This window comes from Quercus robur, chromosome 7 (assembly GCF_932294415.1).
Source record: "Quercus robur chromosome 7, dhQueRobu3.1, whole genome shotgun sequence".
NCBI lineage: Eukaryota > Viridiplantae > Streptophyta > Magnoliopsida > Fagales > Fagaceae > Quercus > Quercus robur.
The window spans coordinates 33,823,601-33,847,378 of NC_065540.1; the positions used below are offsets into that span (position 1 = coordinate 33,823,601).

Genomic DNA, 23,778 nt, shown 5'->3' on the forward strand with positions numbered 1-23,778 from the left:
GAATCCAGATTCCCCTAACATTTGATTTCCTAGCGTAATATGCAACTAAATATAGGAATTTTTAAACATTCTTGAAAATCCTAAAATATTACCATGTACAAAACGCCACGTTAAGATGTGTATTTGGCAAAAATTAAAAAGCCAACTTATTTTACTATTCATTTATTTTTGCTATTATTCATGATCCCCACTACACTTTTGGGTACTATTCATGAGTCTCACAGTAATATTTCAACTAACTTTTACCTTTATCTATAGTATTTACAGAAAAAAAAAATTCAATTTTATCAAAATAAGTGAATCTCAAATAGACCAAGGGTATGTTTGGATACCACATATTTTCTTAAAACTAAAAATACTATAGTAAAATAATTTTAAATAAATAAATAATATCGTAAGAACTATTTTTAATAAACAAAATTTAAAAAAAAGAAATTAATAAGTCTCGTAACTGTGTACTAGACCCACTGAAAACAATACACAGCCACAAAACGCGCATACTAAAAAAAAAGGAAAGAAGAACACGCACGCAAGTCGCTGCTTTTCATGAGTATAACCTAACGGGTACCAAGTGTCCATAATTTTTGACATTTTCCGTATACTTGACATTGTCAGTATCACTAGGCATGCTAACGGAAGAGGTCATAAAGTTTCACGATCATAGAAACATTGTGGCCAGAGTTTGATAGGATCTTTGTTCTTTCAAAAACACAGAGTAAAGCTTCTCTCTCTCTCTCTCTCTCTCTCTCTCTTGATATTGCTCATGAAAGATTTGTAAGACAGATCTTGATAATAATAAAAAAAAAAATAACCCCAGTTCTTCTCCTTAACGATTACATCTTTCTTCGCATGACAGTAGTCTCTCATTCCCTCTAAGTTTGGAACATTAGCACGACACTTGAAGTCAACTTCGGTTCACTCTCTCTAAAGGCAGCAATCTATATATAAGGCCAAGGTATGCTATCTATTGTCTCTCTTCTTTTAGTTTACAAGTTACAATGTTGCACTGCTATATCTCTGAAGTTCAAGTGAACGTTTGAACTCACTGTACTGCTCTAAGTTGTAAGGATTCAATCAGAGCACAATACCTTGCTTAGTTGAAGAATATATAATAGTAGTATCTATATATATGGTAGCTAAACAATCAAGATTGATTATTGAAAAAACACTGCAGCTACCACATTAAGATTGATTTTAGAACAAGACCCCCTTTTTAATTCTGCATCTTTTTTTTATGAATCTTTTTAATTCCACATCTTAATCATACTATATTTATGTCATTTAAGTTGTTTAATTTAGTGAATATTATTCCTTTGCCTATTGTCCATCCTCATTTACTTACAAATAAGGTAGGAAAAGCTGTACTTAGCTTATTAAGATTCTAATAAAAAAATATTATAAAAAATAAAAATAAATAAATAAAAGCTTATTAAGGTGGCTACACCTACACACAGTTTTCTCTTATTTTCTAAGCCGTACAGTGGTTGATTTTTTTTTTTTTTGGATGAATAATACAGTGGTTGATTTTAATGTTCTGGCTTCTGGCCGAGTAGAAACTAGAAAGTATAGGTCAACAAAAAAATATATATATATTCTTTTTCTTTATTCAATTTGTAACTACCAGTCATAGGGACCCTGGGCTGGTAGTTGAGACTTGATTAGACTTCTATTTCTTTTTCCTTTGGGTAATGATCCACATCCACGTTTCATTTCACTTTATTTATTTCATTACATCCTTTTGGTTTGATATAACTTAATTTTTATATTTTATTTTGTTTAGAAAATAAATTGTAAAAAGTCAAAAAAGTACAATTGATTTTTTTTTTAGGAAGAGAGTACAATTGAATTTGAAATATATATATATATATATATATATGATTTTAAAACATGCATAAACAAATACCAAATTAAGCGCATAATATTTTCTTTTTTGAAAGAAGTGCATAAATAATTTATATTTTCTTTTTGTATTCCAAAATTTTAAACATATAATTTCAACCTAAAAATTTTAAAACACATAGATTTCATTGTAATTTCTATCAATTATTCAAAAAGAAAAAAATTTATGAACACAACAAAATCTCATAACATTTTTACAACGCCCTTATTTTGAATTATATATAGTAAGTTCAAGTATGTATATGTATGCATGTATGTATGTATTTTTTTTTTTTGAAAGAAGCACATAAATAATTTATATTCCCTTTTTGTATTCCAAAATTTTAAACTTATAATTTCAACCTAAAAATTTTAAAACACATAGATTTCATTGTAATATCCATCAATTATTCAAAAAAGAAAAAAATTTATAGACACAACAAAATCTCATAACATTTTTACAACGCCCTTATTTTGAATTATATATGGTAAGTCCAAGTATGTATATGTATATCATTATATGTATGTATGTGTGTATATATATATATATATATATATTTTTTTTTTTTTTTGAAAGAAGCACATAAATAATTTATATTCCCTTTTTGTATTCCAAAATTTTAAACTTATAATTTCACCTTAAAATTTTAAAACACATAGATTTCATTGTAATTTCCATCAATTATTCAAAAAAGAAAAAAACTTACGGACACAATAAAATCTCATAACATTTTTACAACGCCCTTATTTTGAATTATATATGGTAAGTCCAAATATGTATATGTATATGTATGTATGTGTGTGTGTATATATATATCATTTTATTTTAACCTATGATAGATCATCAATTCAACTTGTTATGTAATAGTTTTGAATTTATTATGCCCATAAAAGAATTCCTTAAAAAAATTACAAACATTACAAGTTAAATGAATAGTTGAAAGGATAAAATTATAGTATTTTAAATCATTTTAATACTCAATTAATAAGATGAAATGTTGAGATTTTATGATTCAATAAATAATTTGTTCTCATTTATTAAGAATTAGGGTTCAAATCTCCCTTATAATCATTGTAATTATCAAATTATTTTATAAAATTATGAAATGAGGTTGCATATACAAATTTAATCAAATTAAACTATCAAAAAAATGAATTTCTTTAGGGTTTTTGCCCCTTTAATTATGCACAAAATTTGTAGGGTGTTAGTGTCTGGAACTAATAATAAAATAATAATATTATTATAGAACAGAAGCAAAAAAATTTAAAATTCTGTCATAATTATCATATAATATACAGTCACAAGAAGACAGAGTAGAGTCAAGATCATGAGACAACGTAGTGCTTGGAAGCCTCGAACCATGCTAAGCGTGGATATCATATCACGAGATTCCCGACTGTGGAGGCCTTTGATTTGGGTCATGTTATGTTATAAAATACTAATGTAATTAATTAGTTTTAGACTTTTTTTTTTTTTTTTTTGAGAAAGAGTTTTAGACTTATTAGTTGCTTAGAAAATCGAATTATAGTATATATTATAGTATTATAGAACTCATCGATGCTCATTCTCGAGTAATATTATATTATACTAGCAAATTTAATTATTTTGAATATATATATATATATATATCGAGCTGGTTGGTCATGGGATTTTCGATTTTGACTGTTTGTTAAGCTTGGATATCACGAGATTCCAGACTGCGGAGGCCTTTGATTTGGGTCATGTTATGTTATAAAATACTAATACAATTAGTTTTAGACTTATTAGTTGCTTAGAAAATCGAATTATAGTATATATTGTAGTATTATAGAACTCATCGATGCTCATTCTCGAGTAATATTATATTATACTAGCAATTTTTTTTTTTTTTTTGAAAGCAGCAAATTTAATTATTTTGAATATATATATCGAGCTGGTTGGTCATGGGATTTTCGATTTTGACTGATTGTTTAGATACTTTTAGAAGTTAGAACCAACAATTTGTGGAAGGGACCACTTTAGATACTTTTAGAAGTTAGAAATTAGAACCAACAATTTGTGGAAGGGACCACTTTAGATACTTTTAGAAGTTAGAACCAACAATTTGTGGAAGGGACCACCTGCAGAAAACTTCTATAGTTCTGTTGTCTCTATATTCTACGTCGTGGCGCTTGCTTATTCACAAGTGCCAACTGCCCCCGACACTCTCCAGTCCGCGGCGTTCGTTCCAAAAAATTCAAAGCTCTTTATTACGAAAATTTATTACAGCATTCGTACTAAAAAAAATTAGGTTAGGTTTCAACAACAGTTTTGGTGGTTTCAACCATTAAAAACGTATTTTTACCATACATTTTTACTCACAATTATTTTTACAATATTTAAACAAAATTATTAGAACAATATTACTAAACCGGCCTTATTGTCCAAGTCCAACAACGATGCTATGCTTTTTATTTTAAACCCGAAATAATATATATATTTAGTTTTAGATGTTATTTTTAAAATGACAAAGTTAAACTGCATAATTAGTTGTAGCATAAGGCAACAACATTACTACATATTTTGAAAATATAACCGTTGAATTATATGGTCTTTATGTTTTTAATACACATGTTAAATTTTGTGTCAATTGGATATTATTTACTATATGATTTATAACCTTATACCTTATATTTAATACATAATTTTAAACTACAAAAACTTACAATTTAAACAATTTATTGATGGCATAACTATTAATCTTTAATATTCTAGAAATTTTGCAAGCATGGAGGATATAAGAAGAATATGTAATCCAATGGTGGATTTGTCAAAATTCACCTCCAATAAAAAGATATTGAGTAAGGTTGTAGATTTAGGGTACAATCAATTTTGTAACTAAATTTTATCTTTTTTAAAAAGACCCTTTGTAAAATATGTTTTAGATTCATATGTGTTCTAAATAATCTAATACCAATTGAAAATTCTTATTTTGATCAGAAACAATTTCAGGAAAATAATTCAACAAGTTTGTTATGAAATTCAGTAACACTCAAACACATGTATTAACCACATACATAAATAAAATACCATATCTAAGACAAATAACAAAAATGAAAGCAGTAAAAGCATACACAAATTTGGTAATGAAGTATGTAAAGATATAGTAGAGAATTGATTTGAGTTTTTAGTCTGTTAGGATTTTAGATCCCAGTTGTCTCAAATTCTATAAAATCTTAGCCAAATAATTAATTAAATTAATTATGCATTAGATCTGAATCAAATAAGCATAGATCATATGAACACCAAGAATGATGATCTAGGAAAACTTTTGAAACTATGGTTTCAAAGTAAAAAACCTAAAGACGATTTAATTTAAACAATCCTCAAGACAAAATTTTACTAATAGAATCGAAGTTTGTACAATAGACTTAACTCTAAATTTATTGCTACCTCATATAGTAGTTATTGGCGTGACCACACATAACTCCAAATCCATAGACTCTTCTATAGTGAAACTGTTGCACTCAAACTTTCTTGTTTGTGACTCCAAGAAATCCACTTAAAGGCTTTGACTAGCAACTGCTATAAACTGGATTTCTCTATGGCTTCATACAAGATCTACACTATGGCAGTAGCAACACCATGTTGATTCTTCTTTATGTGCTTTTGAACTCTCATAAATGGAGGCTCAAATCTGCTTTGAAAGTCTCCAATATAGTGAGACTGATAGAAATTTGGTAATACAAACTCAAGCCCTTAAAACAATGATTTCTCTCTCTAAAAAACTTCTCTAGGGATAGCTTATGAAGTCCTTCAAATATCACCCAAAAAAAGATCACGAATCAGGCTTGAAACATGCAAGTTATGGGCTTTTTCGCATTTCAAATTTTTGCTGATATCGCAATATCTATCAATCAAACTAGGCATTGAGCTACAATCAAAATTATTGATCAAACGAGCCAAATGTCGTGCCAACAATTGAACTAGAAGAAACTTTGTTTTCTTGCTCTAAACTTGATTATTTCTTGATCTGAACTTGGGTCTTTGTCTTACACATGAAGTACACATTTAACACACTCAAGACTTACTAAAAATAGTATAAATGGATTACATTGGATCATGGTTTGCCAACCTAAAAATATAGACTCTACACAACCTTACCAAAATACGGTGAAGGCTCTGCATTTTATATTATAATGTACAGATACAATGAGTTTGAAATACAAATAACTCTATCTTATCTTATCACAATCAACAAATTTGTTTGAGTTTGTATTTTGTATTATAGTTATCACTTATCACAACTACTTGAACTCTTGGAATCTGTAAGCTAGCTCTTATCCTTAACATGCCACCACAAGCTCAACTGTATGGGAACAACATTGAGGTTGGTCCAAAGAAGAGCACATTTGGAAGAAGATGACGGCTTTGTAAAGATATTAACTAGTTGATCTTGACTAGATAGAAAACGGATAATAAGAGAGTGTTGATGCCCACTTTTGACAAAGGACCTAATAGCAGAAGAAGCCCAACAATATGAAGAAAGTGAGAAAAGAAAATAGTAAAGCAAGCCCGGCAGGCTGGAATGGCAGGAATAATAGGTAACATGCCCACAAGAATAATAAGAGGTAGCGGAAGTAAATGGGTCGAGGAAACCCAAGGAATGAAGTATACTCATTGGAACAATAAGAGATAAAGAGGAAGTAAATGGGTCGGGAAAGCCCAGGAAATGAATTTGTAAATTCATTAGGTTAACCTAAAGGCCAATAAGCCCAAAAAGTAATAAGAGGTAAAGATGTGGTAATTGGGTCGAGAAATCCCAAAGGATTTAGCAAAAAACCCATGGGAATAAAAGAGGTAAAAAAGAAGTAAATAAGCCGAGGAAACCCGAGGAATGAAATGGGCTGGCACGGTAGGAATGTTGGCCAATAAAGCCCAAAAGAGGTAAAAATGTAGAAAGTGAACTGACATGGCAGGAGCATCAGCCCGTAAGCCCGTGGGTAACAAGAAATAAAAAATATGTAATGATATAGTAGGAACAATGAAGTGGCATGACAAGATCCCTAGCCAAGAAGCCCACGAACACAAGAAAGAAAAGAACATAGGTTAGGCAAGAAGGAGAGGGCCTTCCCCTAAGTAATACTCAGTCCAGGGAAGGAGTGAAAAGCAGGGAACACAAGCCCAAAAGCCCATATGACCTTCACGCCGCAAGAGTTAAAAACACCGACTAGAACATACAACAGAATTAGACAAACGCAGAGGCAACAGAAATGGCGTGAAGGCCAGAAAGGAACGGATTCAGACAGAAGTGAAGCCTATACAAAGGGCCCAGACACCACCTACTTGTACTCGGCCAATAGATGGGAGGTGGGCCACAGGTCAAGGGTATCAGAGGATGTGGTCTAGCGGTGGGGAGAAAAATGGGGTCTATTTTAGGGTTCCTGCTAAAACTTCTTTGGGAGAAATATCCTGCTAGGATGACATCTCACCCAAAAGAAGTAAGAATGAGCCGGGACCACTTGATGCATGCCATAGAGGTAGGTGAGGGAAAGGCTTAATCCTGATCCAAGTGAAAGTAGTGAAAACAGAGGATGGTAAGAAACAAGACAAGCCATTTTGTCTATGAATGAGGAGTGGTGCAACCAACACATTCAATGCAATGGGAGTGGCTAGGTAACCGGCAGGTCAGTGGGCAGTCTTGGAAGGACACCTAGAAGGAGCCAAAAGCAGTTTAGGGGTAAAAGGGGCAAATCCTTTCACGACAGATAGTATAAAGGGTGGTAGCTATAAACAGTAAAGGATCATCAGAAACAGAGGTATCATCATCACAGAACAAGGAAAAAGAAGAGAGAAAAGAAAAGAAAACACAACAAACTAGAAAAAAGCATGAGTGATAGGAATAGAGGCATGCAACAATAGGCTACCCATTTCTCTCCCTCTTGATAGACCCACTCTTTGAGGAATTAAGAGTTAAAATTTAAGCCATCTAGGTCTAGTTTTCAAAGTGCATAATCTCTATGGCAGAAGCCTTCTTTGAGATTACTCACATTGGGGATCAATTCCTTCTTTGTACTTGCATTTGTTGAGAAGAATAGGCTCATTCCTCTGGCAGACAAGTTTTATTTTTGTGATTAATGAATGATTAGCTTGTTACCTTATTATTAAACTATTTACTACAGCATTGTTCCCCATGGCTGTGCTATTCTGCCGAGACCCAGTTAGGTTTCCTTTTCATTTAAGCATTAGTATTACTTGTCAGATGTTATAGTTATTCTGTCATATTGTATTTCCTGTTGTAATATCTATAACAGTTGTTCCTACTGTGGGCATGCTACATACTTAATACTCTAGCCGAGGCGCGTCTGTATTGGGACGGCCCAACTTCTGCACAAATTTGTCTAAGGTGTGTTTCACTTAGGCTAGCCCCAGCTCTTCTACCCCAGAATCACAGGTCATGGTACAGCAAAAGAAGGTCAAAGTCCAACAACACAAAAGGTCCACCACATTTAAATTGGCGACTTCACTAGGAAGTTGGGAAAAAGATAGGCAAAGCAAATAGATCCCTGGCAAGTTATGCCTCCAAGATCAAAAACGATGCGAAATATGAGTACCGTGCCATCGTATGCAAAATCAAGGCCAGCCACGCCACATCAGCCCAACCAAGCAGAAGGTGTTAATGGAGTGAAGGCTGGGCCACAGCAGCAACAAAGGATCCTCGCTAACAATACTAACTTCTGTATTGAAGTGTTGCAGTTCGTACAACATTCCCAGCAGCAACTAATGAAGGAAATTTACTAGCTAAAGGCGGATAAGACTAAGGAAAAAGGAAGCCAACATGACCCCAAACATGTGGCAGACAAAGAAGAAACTCTTGTGGGTGGTGGCCCGCAGAATACAAAGTAGTGTTTCATCATCACAGCACTGTTAGAGCAAGAAAGGGCTAAGGCACCCAAAGAAAGGCTTTATGCACGAAGACCCCCCTCTATCCGCTAAGGATACTCAGCAAACCATATCCCAAGAGATATGAACTGCAAACCTTCGTGCAGTATGATGGCAGAAGGGGAAGCACTGTCAAGCACGTAAGTAAGTTTATTAACACCCTTGGTCCTTACGCAGCAAATGAGGACCTGTGTCTCCGAGAGTTCTCAAAGTCCCTATATGACTGGGCATACAACCGGTACACTAGTTTGAAGCCAAGATCAATCCCGACATGGGATGACATGGTAAACGTGTTCTGCACCAAGTATTTCCACGGAGAAGAGATAGTAACGCTTGCAACTTTGCAAGGAACTAAGTAGAAAAATGGTGAAGACTTGATGGAATACATAAAAAGGTTCAAGAACATAGCCCTCAATTGCTATAACCACTGTGAAGAGAAGACATTGGTGGAAATGTGCATGGGCAATATGATCATGGAATATAGAATTGTCCTAGAAAATTTGGAAATCTCGCAGTTTGCACAGCTATTACAAAAGGCCAAAAAGACCGCTCAATCAATTAGGCCTAGCTCTGACAAGCCCAAGAAGTGGAGATCCACGCTGCAGGCCATGACAGTCTCCATCGGTGAGAAGGAGAGGAAGTCAAATGCAAGGGAGTACGAGAACCCTCCGCCAATACCATGTACACCAAAGAAGCTGGATGTGCTCCTGGACAAACGGATTGCAGATGGGGTTTTAAAACCCAATCAAGTTTCCAAAAAGCCCACTGAGGAAGAACAAAAGGACCCACATTTCTACCATCTGTATAATTATGTGTAGCATGCCACTGCAGAATGCAGGGCATTCTGTAGACTAGTGCACCGCAGAATCAAAGAGGGAATTCTTAAGTTGTCCTAACCAGAAGTGTAGAGAAACCCACTCTCGATTCATAAGGGAAAAGGGGTAGTAACAGATCATTTGTGCAGATTTAGGAGAGGACGAAGAAGAAAGGCCGGCTCTACCTGCCGCAACCATTACTACATTGTAGAGGAGTTCTCGGTTCAAGAACTTGTTTGACCAACTGAAGCTCACGGCCAACGAAAGAAGGATTTCCACGAAGGCTTTGGTAAGCATTGCCTCAAGAGCGAAAGTAGAATGTCTTATAGAAAAAACCAGAGCTAACAAAGCTTTCCTGCAAGACACCAACGAGATTACTTTCAATGATGAAGATATAGAGGTGGGGTACTTAAACCACAGAAGACCCCTCTACTTGGCAGCCTCCATAATCCAAATCCCCATTAAGAGAGCCCTGGTTGATACAAGCGCCTCAGTGAATCTCATCCCACACAACACGCTGCAAGCAGTAGGAATCCCAGAAAGCAAGATTTAGGGATGCCCAATGGTTCGGAGGAAGAGATGAGTATACCGCAGGCCACATATTGCTATGGTTGAAGGTGGGTCCAATAGCCTTCTCGACTCATTTTCATGTGGTAAAGACAGAAGTTTCCTATCATATATTACTAGAAAGACCATGGTTACACAAGCATCACCTGATTCTGTCTACCTATCACAAGTATATGAAGGAAAGATTGAATGACAGGATGATGCGGATAACAACAAACCCATCACCATTCGAGCAAGTAGAAGCCCATCTAGTAGAAATCATGTTCTACAATGAATGGGCACCTTCTGGAGAAAGCTCAATATCCAAACCACAAGGCACTTTTGTCCCCAAGTGGGAGGACATTTAGGATGATCTAGAGCCTAACTTGAGAGAATTACTGATGTAGAAGAAGAAAAGGAAAGAAGCGCCAACTTTGGAGCTAAGCGGTATACCACGATGTGTCAGGGTCTGAACACCTAACAGTAGGACAGTATACAAATTATGAAGGTACGTAAGAGCCACTTGCGATATGCAAGGGGGTCTCGGAGGAGGGCCACAACATAAGAGTAGTACTACGAGGAAATGGATATGAGTGTCATATCATAGGTCAATGAGAGGAGGACATTCATTACCTGAATCACAACCCCCCTCCACCTCCTCGAAACAGTCCGATTCAAAGTAGGGAGCCTCTTCACCCATGGTCTTGGTAGGCAAATCATCAGTGGTAACCTCTTTCCCCTTACGGCAGGAAGAACCATCACCTTTTGCAGGCGACATGATGGATTGTTTGAACGGAGAAGATGGGTAATGAGGTTTTAGGGAAGATGAGACGGTGAAGGGAAACGAAAAGAAGAGTTATGAGAGAATGATGAGTAAGAAAAAAGCGCAAGGACTAAGGAAAATAAAAGTGACTTGAAAGGAAGCAACGGGTCAACCGTCAAAAGACGCATCGTATTAATGAAGTAGAGGCTGTATTCCAAAATAACTGCTAAACTGAGAAATTCGAAGAGATAAGCCTGTTCATGGCAGGAAAGGAAATAAGATGAGGTCCATTATTTAAAAAACCTGCGAAAAAAATTATTACGTAAGTATTCGCATATGAATTACAAGAGCAATTCATATGCTCAAGGGGCTAAATATTGATGTCCACTTTTGACAAAAAGCCCAATAGCAAAAAAAACCCAACAATATGAAGAAAGTGAGAAGAGAAAATAGTAAAGCAAGCCCAGTAGGCCAGAATGGCAGGAATAATGGGCAGCAGGCTCACAAGAATAATAAGAGGTAAAGAGGAAGTAAATGGGCCAAGGAAGCCCAAGGAATGAAGTTGTAAACCCATGGGAACAGTAAGAGGTAAAGAGAAAGTAAATGGGCCAGGGAAGCCCAAGAAATGAACTAGTAAATTCATTGAGTTGGCCTAAAAGCCAATAAACCCGAAAAGTAATAAGAGGTAAAGATGTGGTAATTGGGCCGAGGAAGCCCAAAGGATTTAGCAAAAAGCCTATGGGTATAAAAGAGGTAAAAAAGAAGTAAATAGGCTGAGGAAGCCCGAGGAATGAAATGGGTTGGCATGGTAGGAATGTTGGCCAATAAATTTCAAAAGAGGTAAAGATGTGGAAAGTGGACTAGCATGGCAGGAGCATTAACCCATAAGCCCACGAGTAACAAGAAATAAAAAAGAGGTAATGATATAGCAGGAACAATGAAGTGGCATGGCAGGATCCCTAGCCAAGAAGCCCAGGGACATAAGAAAGAAAAAAACATGGGCTAGGCAAGATGGAGAAGGCCTTCACCTAAGCAATACCTAGTCCAGGGAAGGACTGAAAGGCAGGGAACACAAGCCCAAAAGCCCATATGTCCTTCATGCTGAAAGAGTTAAAAACACCCACCAGAATGTACAATAGAATCAGACAAACGCGGAGGCAACAGAAATGGCGTGAAGGCCAGAAAGGGATGGATTCAGACGGAAGTGGAGCCTATACAAAGGGCCCAAGTACCACCTACTTGTACCCAGCCAATACATGGGAGGTGGGCCACGGGTCAAGGGTATCAGAGGGTGTGGTTTGGCAGTGGGGAGAAAGAAGGGGTCTATTTTGAGGTTCCCACTCAAACTTCTTTGGGAGAAATGTCCTGCTAGGATATCATCTCACCCAAAAGAAGAAAGAACGAGCTGGGACCACTTGATGCATGCCATAGAGGTAGGTGAGGGAGAGGCTTAATCCTGATCCAGGTAAGAGTAGTGAGAACAGAGGAAGGTAAGAAACAAGACAAGCCATTTTGTTTGGGAATAAGGAATGGTGCAACCAACACATTTAGTGTAATGGTAGTGGTTGGGGAACCGGCAGACTAGTGGACAGTCTTGGAAGGACACCCACAAGGAGCTAAAAACAATTGAGGGGTAAAAGCGGCAAATCCCTTTATGGCAGACAATATGAAGGGTGGTAGCTATGAACAGTAAAGGATCATCGGAAAAGAGGTATCATCATCACGGAAATAAATAGAGGTCGAACAAGGAAAAAGAAGAGAGAAAAGAAAAGAAAACAAAGCAAACTAGAAAAAAGCATGAGTGATAGGAATAGAGGCATGCATCAATAGGCTACCCATTTCTTTCCCTCTTGACAAACCCTCTCTTTGAGGACTTAAGAGTTAAAATTTAAGCCATCTAGGTCCTTTTTCCAAAATATGCAATCTCTATGGCAGAAGCCTTCTTTGAGATTACTCGCATTGGGGATCGGTTCCCTCTTTGGACTTGCATTTGTTGAGAAGAATAGGTTCATTCCTCTAGAAAATGAGTTTTACTTTTATGATTAAGGAATGATTAGCTTGTTACCTTATTATTGAATTGTTTACTGTAGCATTGTTCCCTGCGGTTATATTATTCTACCAGGACCCCGTTAGGTTTTCTTTTTATTTAAGCGTTAGTATTACTTGTCAGATGTTATAGTTATTTTGCCATATTGTTCCTGTTGTAATATTTGTATCAATTGTTTCTGTCATGGGCACACTGCATACTCAATACTCAAGCCGAGGTGTGTCTGTATTAGGATAGTCCAACTTGTGCGCAAACTGGTCTAAGGTGTGTTTCACTTAGGCTAGCCCTAGCTCTCCTACCCCAGAATCACGGGCTGTGGTATAGCGGAAGAAGGTTAAAGCCCAACAATACAAAAGGCCCACCACAGAGAGCCATCAGCAACCATATCATGAACAAAGTGAAAATCAATTTCCACATGCTTTGTGCAAGCATGGAAAATAGGTTTTGAAGATAGATAGGTAGCTCCAATGCTGCCACACCACAGAATAGGAGACTGTGACACAAGAGTACCAAATTTGGATAAAAGAACTCATAGCCATTTGACCTCTACAACAGTATTAGCAAGGGTTTTGTACTCACCTTCTGTACTGGAGCGACCACAGTGACTTGGTTCTTACAGCCCCATGAAATGAGATTATCACCTAGAAAAATGTAGAAATCTCCAATAGATCGATGATCATCCCGATCGACATCTAGCCCAATCTGCATCATAAAAGGCTTGAAAAGAATGGAATATAGAGTATCTGAGTTGCAAACCAAAGTGTAGTGTTTGTTTAAGATAACACAAAAGACGCTTGACATAGTGCCAGTGAATAGATGTGGGGCAATGCATGTATTGAGAGAGCTTGTTAACTTTGAAATTAATATTGGGGCGAGCAAGGGAGAGGTACTTCAAGGTGCCAACAGTGCTTCTATAAATGGTGACATCATCAAGAGGATCACCCTCAAAGGCAAAGAGACTAGTTGATTGTGCCATAAGGGAGCTTACTGGCGTAGCCTCCAAAATCTTGGACTTTTGAAGAAGAGCAAGAATATAGTGTTTTTGAGACAAGAAAATGCCAGCAAAATAGGCACAACCTCAAAACCAAATAAGAAATTGAGATTCCCCAAATCATTAATAGCGAAATCCAAATGCAAATTCCAAAGAAGATCATCAATAGCAGAGGGTTTGGAGCTGGTAAATAATTATATCATCCACATAAATGGGAAAGAATATGGTGAATGCAGTACCATGATAAATGAACATAGAAGAATCTGATCTTGAGCCTTTGAAACCAAAATTAAGCAAATGACCAGAGAGTTGTGAGAACCAGGCATGAGGAGCCTATTTTAGGCCATATAGGGCCTTCTGCAATTTGCAAACATGCTTGGAAAATTGGGGATGAGTAAAACTCGGGGGCTGAGTCATATAAACAGCTTTAGAGAGATGACCGTCCAAGAATGCATTTTGAACATCAATTTGTCGTATAACCCAACCCTTAGAAACCGCAATACATAAAAAACTATACGTACCGTAGTGGGTTTAACAATTGGGCTAAAAGTCTTACCAAAATCAACTCCAGGTAATTAATGAAAGCCCTTGGCCACTAGCCGGAATACCCATTTGCAGCTGATAACATTGCGAGCAACATGTGGAGGAACCAGAGTCCATATGGAATTTTTAAGAAGATTACAACAACCCAGGTTCTTAGCATTTCATATTATAGTTATCACCTATCACAACAACCTGAACTCTAAGAATCTGTGAGTTAGCTCTTATCCATAACAAAGTAGAACACCAACTCAATAGAAAAACTACTCTCGGGTCGCAATGTTGTAAAAAATATACTAAAAAAGAATAATTACAATTGAATATTTATAAAACCTTTGCACATTTAGACTCTCTATTGTAAGTTCAAACTCTGCAAACGCATTTGTTTGTCTTTTTACCACAGTAGTCTTAGAACTTCTGTACTCCTTGTATAGTGATTTCTTCTATAAATTTCTCGTCCACATGAACCAAAATCTCTAGCACTACAGGGAACCTCCTTGAAGATTTGTTGCAGCAAATTCAATATAAAAGATCTCTATGGTTTAAAGAAAGGTTTAGAACTCATGGCGTTATCAAGAACACACTTTGTTTTTCTTGTTTTTGCTCTTGGTACAAGGTTGATTTTTCTTTATTTAGGCTTAGGAAGAAGATTTTAAGATCTAAAGTTTTTAGCTTTGGTAAGGCTGCACTTGGCCCCTCTAAAATTTGTGCAAAAAGTGCTTTACATTAGTGCAAACAATAGTATTAGAACTAAAAATTTAGAACTTTACCGTTTTCACTTAAGGGAGTTATGAGTGGACTCTCAGGGACATCGTTGCTATATCAACTTCAATTGACTATACCTCGCTCGTTTCAAATTGAAATTGGGTTAAAGAAACATCGCTCATAAATTTATTTGTTGGCCTAGTAAATATTAACCAAGGGGCAACAACTTCTCATCTTTCAACAAATAGAAACCTACAAAAGCCATTTTTGACATGTTTTGGCACTAAAATTTTCCAACACCATATAGTGCATTTACCATTTTACTCTATTATGGTAGCTTAAGGACTTATTACATTTTTTTTTTCTAAATTATAAAATTATCATTTTGTGCCAAAATAGTAATCTATATTGCAATAAAGGAGTTGATAAAGAGTTTTGTTAGTTTATTATTATTTTGTCTATTAGTGAGAGTTTATAAAGAGTTAGACGACAATAGCCTAGGACTCTTTGACACACACACACTTAATGGGAGAGGAGGAGATAGGGTTCAAATTATAGATATGAGACATCATAAATGATGCTATTAGTATTGAGTTATCACTTAAACCCGACCCTTCAATTATTATAATACTTTGAAGTATTTAATATAACAAGAAAATCAATATTACTATATAAAAATATCAACTCCTTAAAGCTAGATTGAATTTTCAAAAATTCAATAATGATTTTAAAAAGTTGTATAAATGGAAAAAGATTTCTCTCCAAACTAATTTAGGGAGAAATCATTCAAACTCCTACTCTATCTTTTTCTTGGTTGTGAATTTTGAAAATTTAACCATTAAATTGCATGTTCTTATGATATTTTTTATACTTGCAAAATTTCAGGAAAATCTTTGAACTTCAAGTTTTTGTGGTAAAAAATAAGTTTATTAATCGAATAGTAAATAATACCCAATTTAAATGAAATTTGACATGCGTGTTAAGAAAATAAAGAGCATGAAATCTAATAGTTAAAATTTCAAAATTCACATTCAATCAAAAAAATATAAGAGGAATTTGAAAGATTTCTCCTTGTCCTATATAAATCATTGAATAATTTTCATATACAATGTAGGTGCATTATTTGTATTATTATTATTATTATTATTATTATTAAGAGTATTCACCTTTTTTTAGAAGGAAGAGTATTAACTATTAACCTAATAATCAATTTGTGAATTATTATTCAAATGAAAAAAAAAATTGTAAATTTATTTGTGATACTAAGGGTGTGTTTGTTTGAATGTGAAACAGAGTAGATGGAAAACTTTGAAGAAAAAATAGAAAGGAAAACTTTTTTAGAGTGTGTTTAGTTGGGTAAAGAAAAAGGAAAATAAATGATAGGGTCCAGAGAGAAAACACCTAGCCCACCAAAATGTTTTCTCTCCAAAATAAATAGAAAATTTAGTAGAGATGAATTTTTTCTTGATTGACAAAAATACCTATGTGCACATGGTCTTCTTCAAGTTGCCTTTTTTTTTTTTTTTTTTTTTTTTTTTTTTTTTTTTTTTTTTTTCTCTCTCTCTTTTTCTTTTCTTTTTTTCTTCTAGGCAACGTCGCCTCTTCTTTTTATTTTATTTTATTTTTTTCTATTCTTTTGTTTTTTTCTTTTGATTTTCTAAGCCTGGGCGTGCCTTCTTTCTCTGTTTTTTTTTTTCTTCTTCTGGGCAGTAACATTAATGTTGCCTTTTCTTTTTTCATTTTCTTTTTTTCTATTCTTTTTTTTCCTTTTGATTTTCTAGGCTTGGGTGTGCCTTCTTTCTTCTTTCTTTTTTTTATTTTTATTTTTTTTTCTTTTTCTTCTTCTGGGCAGTAACGTTGCCTCTTCTTTTTTTCTTTTTCTTTTTTCTTTTGATTTTCTAGGGCTTGGGTGTGATAGTTGGTTTTTTTTTTTTTTTAACTAGACGTGATTTTTTTTTTTGGACATGCTTTTTTTTTTTTTAAAATAAATTTGGGTGATTGCTCTTTTTTTGTGATTATTTGTAACTTTTTTTTTGTTTTAATTGGACATCATTCTTTAACAAGGGTTTATGAGTAAATTTATTTAAACTCATTTTTTTTCCTTCCCTCAACTTTTCCACTCCAAACCAAACAAAAATGAAAGAAAATAAAATATTTTTTATCCTACCACTTTTTAGAAAGGTAGTTGGACACGTTTAAGGACTTGCATCAAAAAATTTTGGGACTTGCGTTGGTTGCTCCACATTATTAAAGGGAACATTTACTAAATTTAGGAACTTGCATGATACTCTTAGGACAACTATTAATAAAATATCAATAAATAAAAAAACAGTTAATAAAATATGGGTCATGTTAACGAGTGCCCTTAGGGCATTGGTTAAAAATCCAATTAAAAAAAGTTTTGACATCTCTTTTATGGGAAATGAAAAAAGCTGTCAAAACATTAATTGATTTTTTTTCCTATAAAAACTTTCTTTAACTGGATTCTTAACCAGTACCCTAAGAACACTTGTTAGCATTTCCCATTAAATATAATAAAAAAATTTTGATACTATTTTTATAGAAAATATAAAAAGCTGTTAATAACATTTATTATTTTACCATTAAATTGCATGTTCCAATGGGTAACATTTCCCTTTTTTTTTTTTTTTATGATGAATTGGACCTGCATTGGTTGTTCCACATTATTGGTAAAGGGAACATTTATTAAATTTAGGGACTTGCGTCAAAACTTTTTGGGACCTGCATTGGTTGCTCCACATTATTGATAAGGGGAACAATTTCTTACATTATTAGTTTTTTTAAAACAAGTTTTTTTTTTTTTTTTTTTTTTTTTTTAAAGGTAGGAATTTTGAACTTTAAATATATCTCTTAAGAAAATTAGGATATGTCAACCCTTTAAATTACAAGTTTTTGCACTTTTCTTTTTTATTTTATGATTTATTGTAATCCACTGAGATTCTTTATAACTGGAGACAATTTTGGAAAACTCGTTTTGCTTGGGCTCCATTTTTAATTCTGTAATCCCTCGGGCTTGGAAAAGGGAAAACGAAATACTAGCCCAGTAGCCCTTATAAGTTATAACTTAGCTAACTTTATATTTTCAGAGGTAGAGAGGTCTAATATTTCTTCTTCATTGTCTATATATTATATTATTGGTATGATAGGACTAAATTTGGTTTTTCGATATGGGGATAGCCTCCTGTCTTAACATTTTTATATGAATCGTATTAGTAAAATAAACAAATTGTTTAAGAATGATGTTGGGATAGTACACATATTACTATAAAAATATTAAAAACTTATTTGTCATTAATTACTAAATGTATTTCAAGTATTCATTATATTATTATTTTTTTTAGTAAATAGTAATACTTATTAGAATATACATGAAAATAATAATACTACTTATTAGTATTTTAAACCGAGTTTATAATACATTACATAACTAGAGTACAACTACAAAAGGGCCTAACTTTTATAGTTGTAGACTGGGTTTATAAACAGCGGACACTAGACACACACAATCAATGTGGGATAAACATCCCTATTTTATTCATTATGTTGATATAAAGTTTTGAATTTAAGATTATCTACTCTAATATTATGATAAATTATTAGTTGTCCAAAAAGTTTAAATTGTTAAAAAAAAAAGTAAATTTATTCATTTAACCATAATTCTAACAACATTCATTGTAAGTCTTTTATAGTAAAATTAGTACTAGTTTGTGCATTTTTTTTCATTTTTCAATTGACAATTATCCTGCACAAAATCAGGCATGCTCTCATTTAGTTATTTTTTTTAATGGGGTCAATTGTTAAGAAGTTGAAAACCCAAGTGTACTCAAAACCGTTTCATTTTTTATTTTATTATACAGAACAATGGATAATACAGTGGAGGAGAGGCTTCTTGGATCAGAATCAGAAGTGCCAACTGATCTTAAAAGAAGGATTTGGGTTGAATCAAAGCTCATATGGAGGATAGCATTTCCATCCATATTGTCTAGAGTGACTTCATTTGGAATGATAGTGGTTACACAAGTGTTTCTTGGACATGTTTCTGAACTGGACCTTGCTGCATATGCACTTGTGCAGAGTGTTCTTTTACGATTTGTAAATGGGATACTGGTAAGCTAGTTAGCTGTTGATTTTGTTTTACCTTTACTTAAGAGCTACCATTGAGCGTAGATATAATCAATTTGTATAGTCATATACAATAAAAACAAAATTCTTTTTTTCTATTATTATAATTTTTTATTTTCTTTTTTGAAGTTGGGCATGTCAAGTGCGACTGAGACTTTATGTGGGCAAGCATTTGGGGCAGGACAGTATCATATGATGGGTATTTACTTGCAACGTTCATGGATCGTTGATGCTGTTACAGCAACAATCATGGTACCAATCTTCATCTTCACAACTCCCTTATTTAGGCTACTTGGTGAGGATGAAGCAATAGCAGTAGCATCTGAAGAAATCTCCTTATGGTTCATTCCTATATTCTATTCCTTTGTTTTTTCCTTTACCATCCAAATGTACTTACAAGCACAACTTAAAAACTCGATTATTGGATGGCTATCTTCTTTCTCGTTTATACTTCATATCCTTTTATCTTGGATATTCGTGAGCATACTTGACTTGGGGGTTGCTGGTGCCATGGGTGCGTTCAACATAGCTTGTTGGTTACCAATCGGTGGAGAGTTTGTGTACATTTTCGGAGGTTGGTGTCCAAATACATGGAAAGGATTCTCTACTGCTGCCTTCATCGATCTATGGCCTGTAGTAAAGCTGTCAATTTCCTCTGGCGTGATGCTTTGGTAATTACAAGTTGTTTTTCACATTAGAGCATTATCATTGATCAAGATATATTGCCAAATTGCTATTTTTAGTACCACAAACAACAAAAACTAAGCTACATCAATAGTGTTATTGTTAAAAAATTCAACAAAGGTATAAAATAAAAAAAAATAAAAAAAAAAATTTCTCTCTTTGTTCTTTTTTTCTCTCTCTGGTCTTCTATTTTTTTTTTTTTTTTCCTTCTCTCTTTTTTTCTCTCTCTCTCCGGTCTTCTCCTTTCTTTTGCCTACCTCTTCATTTAGGTTCGTGGTGGTAGTGGGTGGATCAGTGTTGGGTGAATCGGTGTGAGCCAGTGTTGGGTGGATTAGTGTGGGTCATTGTGGGTCGGTGTGGCAGAGTTGGTGGTGGTGGTGGTGGTAGTGAATTTGGTTGTGGCAGTGGGTTGTGGTTGAGATGGTGGGTTGTGGCTAGTGGTGGCAGCAGTTGTTGGTGATGGGTTGTGTTTTTTTTTTTTTTTTTTTTTCCTACCGTTGGTTGTGGTTGCCACAGTGGTGGTTATGGATGGCTATGGCTGATTGAGTGGTGGTGGAGGTTGTTGTGGCTGGTTCCTAAATTTTTTGTGGTAGATTTTTTTTTTTTTTTTAATTTTAATGAGTTCTTTATATTATTTTAATCGAAGTAGTAAAAAAAATAGAATCATTGATGTTAGGTGTATTAAAATAGATAAAATGGGTTTTTGAGATGTTAAAAGCTAAAAATTTTAGCTCCATCAATGCTAATGCTCTTATAGAGTTAAATTTATTTCACTATCTGCCCTTTTTTTATTACTCCCTTGCTAAGGTACATGACATTCTCTAGCAAAAAAAAAAAAAAAAAACCAGTTCCTAAAGGAATACATTAATTTACCGTAACTTCTAGGATACAAGTCCAACTGGTTTTAGGCATACCATATTTTACATGTCTCACACTCATATTATTTGTATTGAACACATACTTCATACTTGCACTACACTACTATGTCTACCTATATAAAGACAGTCCTTTGTATACTTTTACACATTGAATACAATATAATTGATTTACAATTCTAGCATGGTATCAAAGCGATCACTCTAACATTTTGGTTTTCAGGAATAGTCTTGTCTTCCTAGGCATTCCTCTGACACCCCTGCCTTCTCTGGTCACCATTGCCACCATCAAAGCTGTTCAACGTCACTTTGTAGTTGTTAGACATTTTGTTAGACATTTCTAGTGCTTCTGTTTCTATCAAAAGCTGCTCACTACTACCAAGATCATTGTCTATTCCAAAACCATCATCTTCCAACATCCAATCACATCTTCAATCGTATTGTTGGAACAATCTCAAGCCAATCAACTCAACATTGCGAGAATGAAACCAATTGATCCAACATGAGCTACCAAAAGCACTGGCTAAAGGCTTATAGGCATACCAAACTTGAGCCTCACTCTAGTCTTTCCTACTTCCTTAGGAACGGCGAAACTTAGAAGGTCTATTGTTATTATGATCCAGTTACTCATTGTTGACATGTCTTCTAACAACATTGACTTTTTACTAAGGTATTTAAATTTTGTCCCTCCTTTTAACTTTCTTCTTTTTATACCTTTTTCCATACGAGTCCTCTGATTTCTCTAGCTGTGTTTTTATTCAACCCTTCGAGTGCTACACCTGATCACTCTTTGAACATTTGAGCACTTTCCTAGACTACCCTCCGAGAGCTACCTCACACTACTATTGGGTCCCCTCCTATGTCAAACCCTACACTTCATTGCTCTTCTTGGGTATGATCCTTTCTTTGCCATTCCCATTGCTAAACAACTCTTGCTACATTGCACAAGCTGAGGCGACCACTAACCTTCTATGATATACTATAATGAATGAGGAACTTGATACATTAGCTAAAGACCATACTTGAGATCTTATTAATATTATCTACCTCTTAACAACTCTATGGTTAGTTATAAGTCGGTTTTGAAGATCAATACTTGAGCCAATGGGTCTATTGAGAGATACAATGCTTGTCTATGTTAAGGCTCTGTTAGTGCATAGAAAGGGAAATGGATTGGTCACTTCAAGGGGACCTGACCTCCATGGAAGATTAGAGAGAGAGAGAGAGAGAGAGAGAGAAAGAATGAGCAATGTATTATTCACAAGACAATGAATCTATTCTGTTACACAGTGCTTCCTTTATACCCATGGTGTAATCCTAACTAACTCCAGTACAACTAACTCACCCTCACAATACAACTAACTCACCCTCTTAACCACTCTTCACCTTATTAACTAGTGTGGTAACCCTTAACCCCAAAGTAACTAACTAATAACTACCTACCTATTACAATCAATAAGGTCCACATGTACAATTACACTACAATGGAAATATAGGTTCCTAACATTACCCCTCCCTTTCAAAGCACCTTGTCCACAAGGTGAGGGAAGGAGAGCTGTAGCTGATGAAGGGATTCCCATGTTGCATCATCAAGAGAAGCACTTGACCACTGCACCAAGACTTCTGTGATGACCCTAGACCTCAAAGATTTAGTCCTTTTCTGCAAAACAACCACTGGTTCAGTAAACACTTGACTAGATTCATCAACAGGAGGTAGAGTAGGTAAGGGTGTGACATGCTGACCCAGCTTTAGCTTCAAACATGACACATGAAAAATAGGGTGGATTCTTGACTCAGATGGCAAATCCAGCTTGTAAGACACACTACCAATCTTCTTCAGTACCTAAAATGGCCCAAAATATCTTGGAGATAACTTCCATCTGCCCTTGGAAGCCAATGACTGCTGTCTATAGGGCTGCAATCTCAGAAAAACCCAATCCCCCTCTGCAAAAGACCTCTCCTGCTTGTGGCTATCAGCTTGGGTCTTCATTCTAGCTTGAGCAACAGCCAAATGAACCTTTAAGGTGTCCAAAACAGCCTGCCTTTGACTTAACAATGAATCCAAAGCATCCACCCTAGTAGTACCAGGCACATAACCTTGGAGCTTAAGGGGAGGAAAGCCATACAAAGCTTCAAAAGGAGTTAGCTGCAAACTAGTATGAAATGAGGAATTAAACCAAAATTCAGCTAATGGTAGCCAAGAAGCCCACTGATAAGGTCTATCACTAGTGAAAACCCTTAGATATTGCTCCAAACTCCTATTAACAATTTCAATCTGCCCATCTGTCTGAGGGTGATAGGCAATGGGCATGGCCAAAACAGTGCCTTGCAATCTAAATGGACATAGCCAAAACAATGCCTTGCAATCTAAACAATTCAGACCAAAACAATGAAGTGAAGGTGGCATCCCTATCACTCACAGTAGAAGAAGGCATGCCATGTAATTTAAAGATATGATGCACGTAAAGAGAGGCAATCTTGGCTGCATTATATGGATGTGAAACAGGAACAAAATGCACATACTTGGTCACCCTATCCACCACCACCAAGATAACCTCATACCCCATAGATTTAGGAAGACCCTCTACAAAGTCCAAACTCACATCAGTCCAAGGAGTAATAGGGATAGACAGTGGTTGAAGTAGGCTAGAAGGGGAAGATGTATCAGACTTGATCCTTTGGCAGATGTCACACTCCCTAATGAACCTCTTGAGGTCAGACTTCATTCCATGCCAATAAAAGTCACTCTTAGCTCTCTAGTAAGACTTCAGGAACCCAGAGTGGCCAGCCAAGAGGCTGCTATGAACATGATGCAAAAATCGAAGCTTAAGGGACAAGATGGACCAACAAAGAACCTGCCCTTGTAAAACAATAACACATTCTGAAAAGT

The 23,778-nt window shown here is 35.1% G+C and overlaps 1 protein-coding gene across 4 annotated transcripts in view; it reads left to right on the plus strand.

The window, feature by feature from the left end:
- Positions 1-23,778, plus strand: part of LOC126693154 (protein DETOXIFICATION 24-like) — a 49,893-nt gene that overhangs the window by 17,841 nt on the left and 8,274 nt on the right. Inside the window, exons 1-4 of one of the 4 annotated variants that reach the window (XM_050389035.1) lie at positions 552-715; positions 857-955; positions 19,065-19,314; positions 19,459-20,000. In XM_050389035.1, the coding sequence (XP_050244992.1) occupies positions 19,069-19,314; positions 19,459-20,000 (788 nt within the window). In that variant the 5' untranslated portion in view covers positions 552-715; positions 857-955; positions 19,065-19,068. Of the gene's footprint in view, positions 1-551; positions 716-856; positions 956-19,064; positions 19,315-19,458; positions 20,001-23,778 lie in introns of those variants that run through there. The other 3 variants (XM_050389037.1, XM_050389036.1, XM_050389038.1) reach the window with 3 other exon arrangements.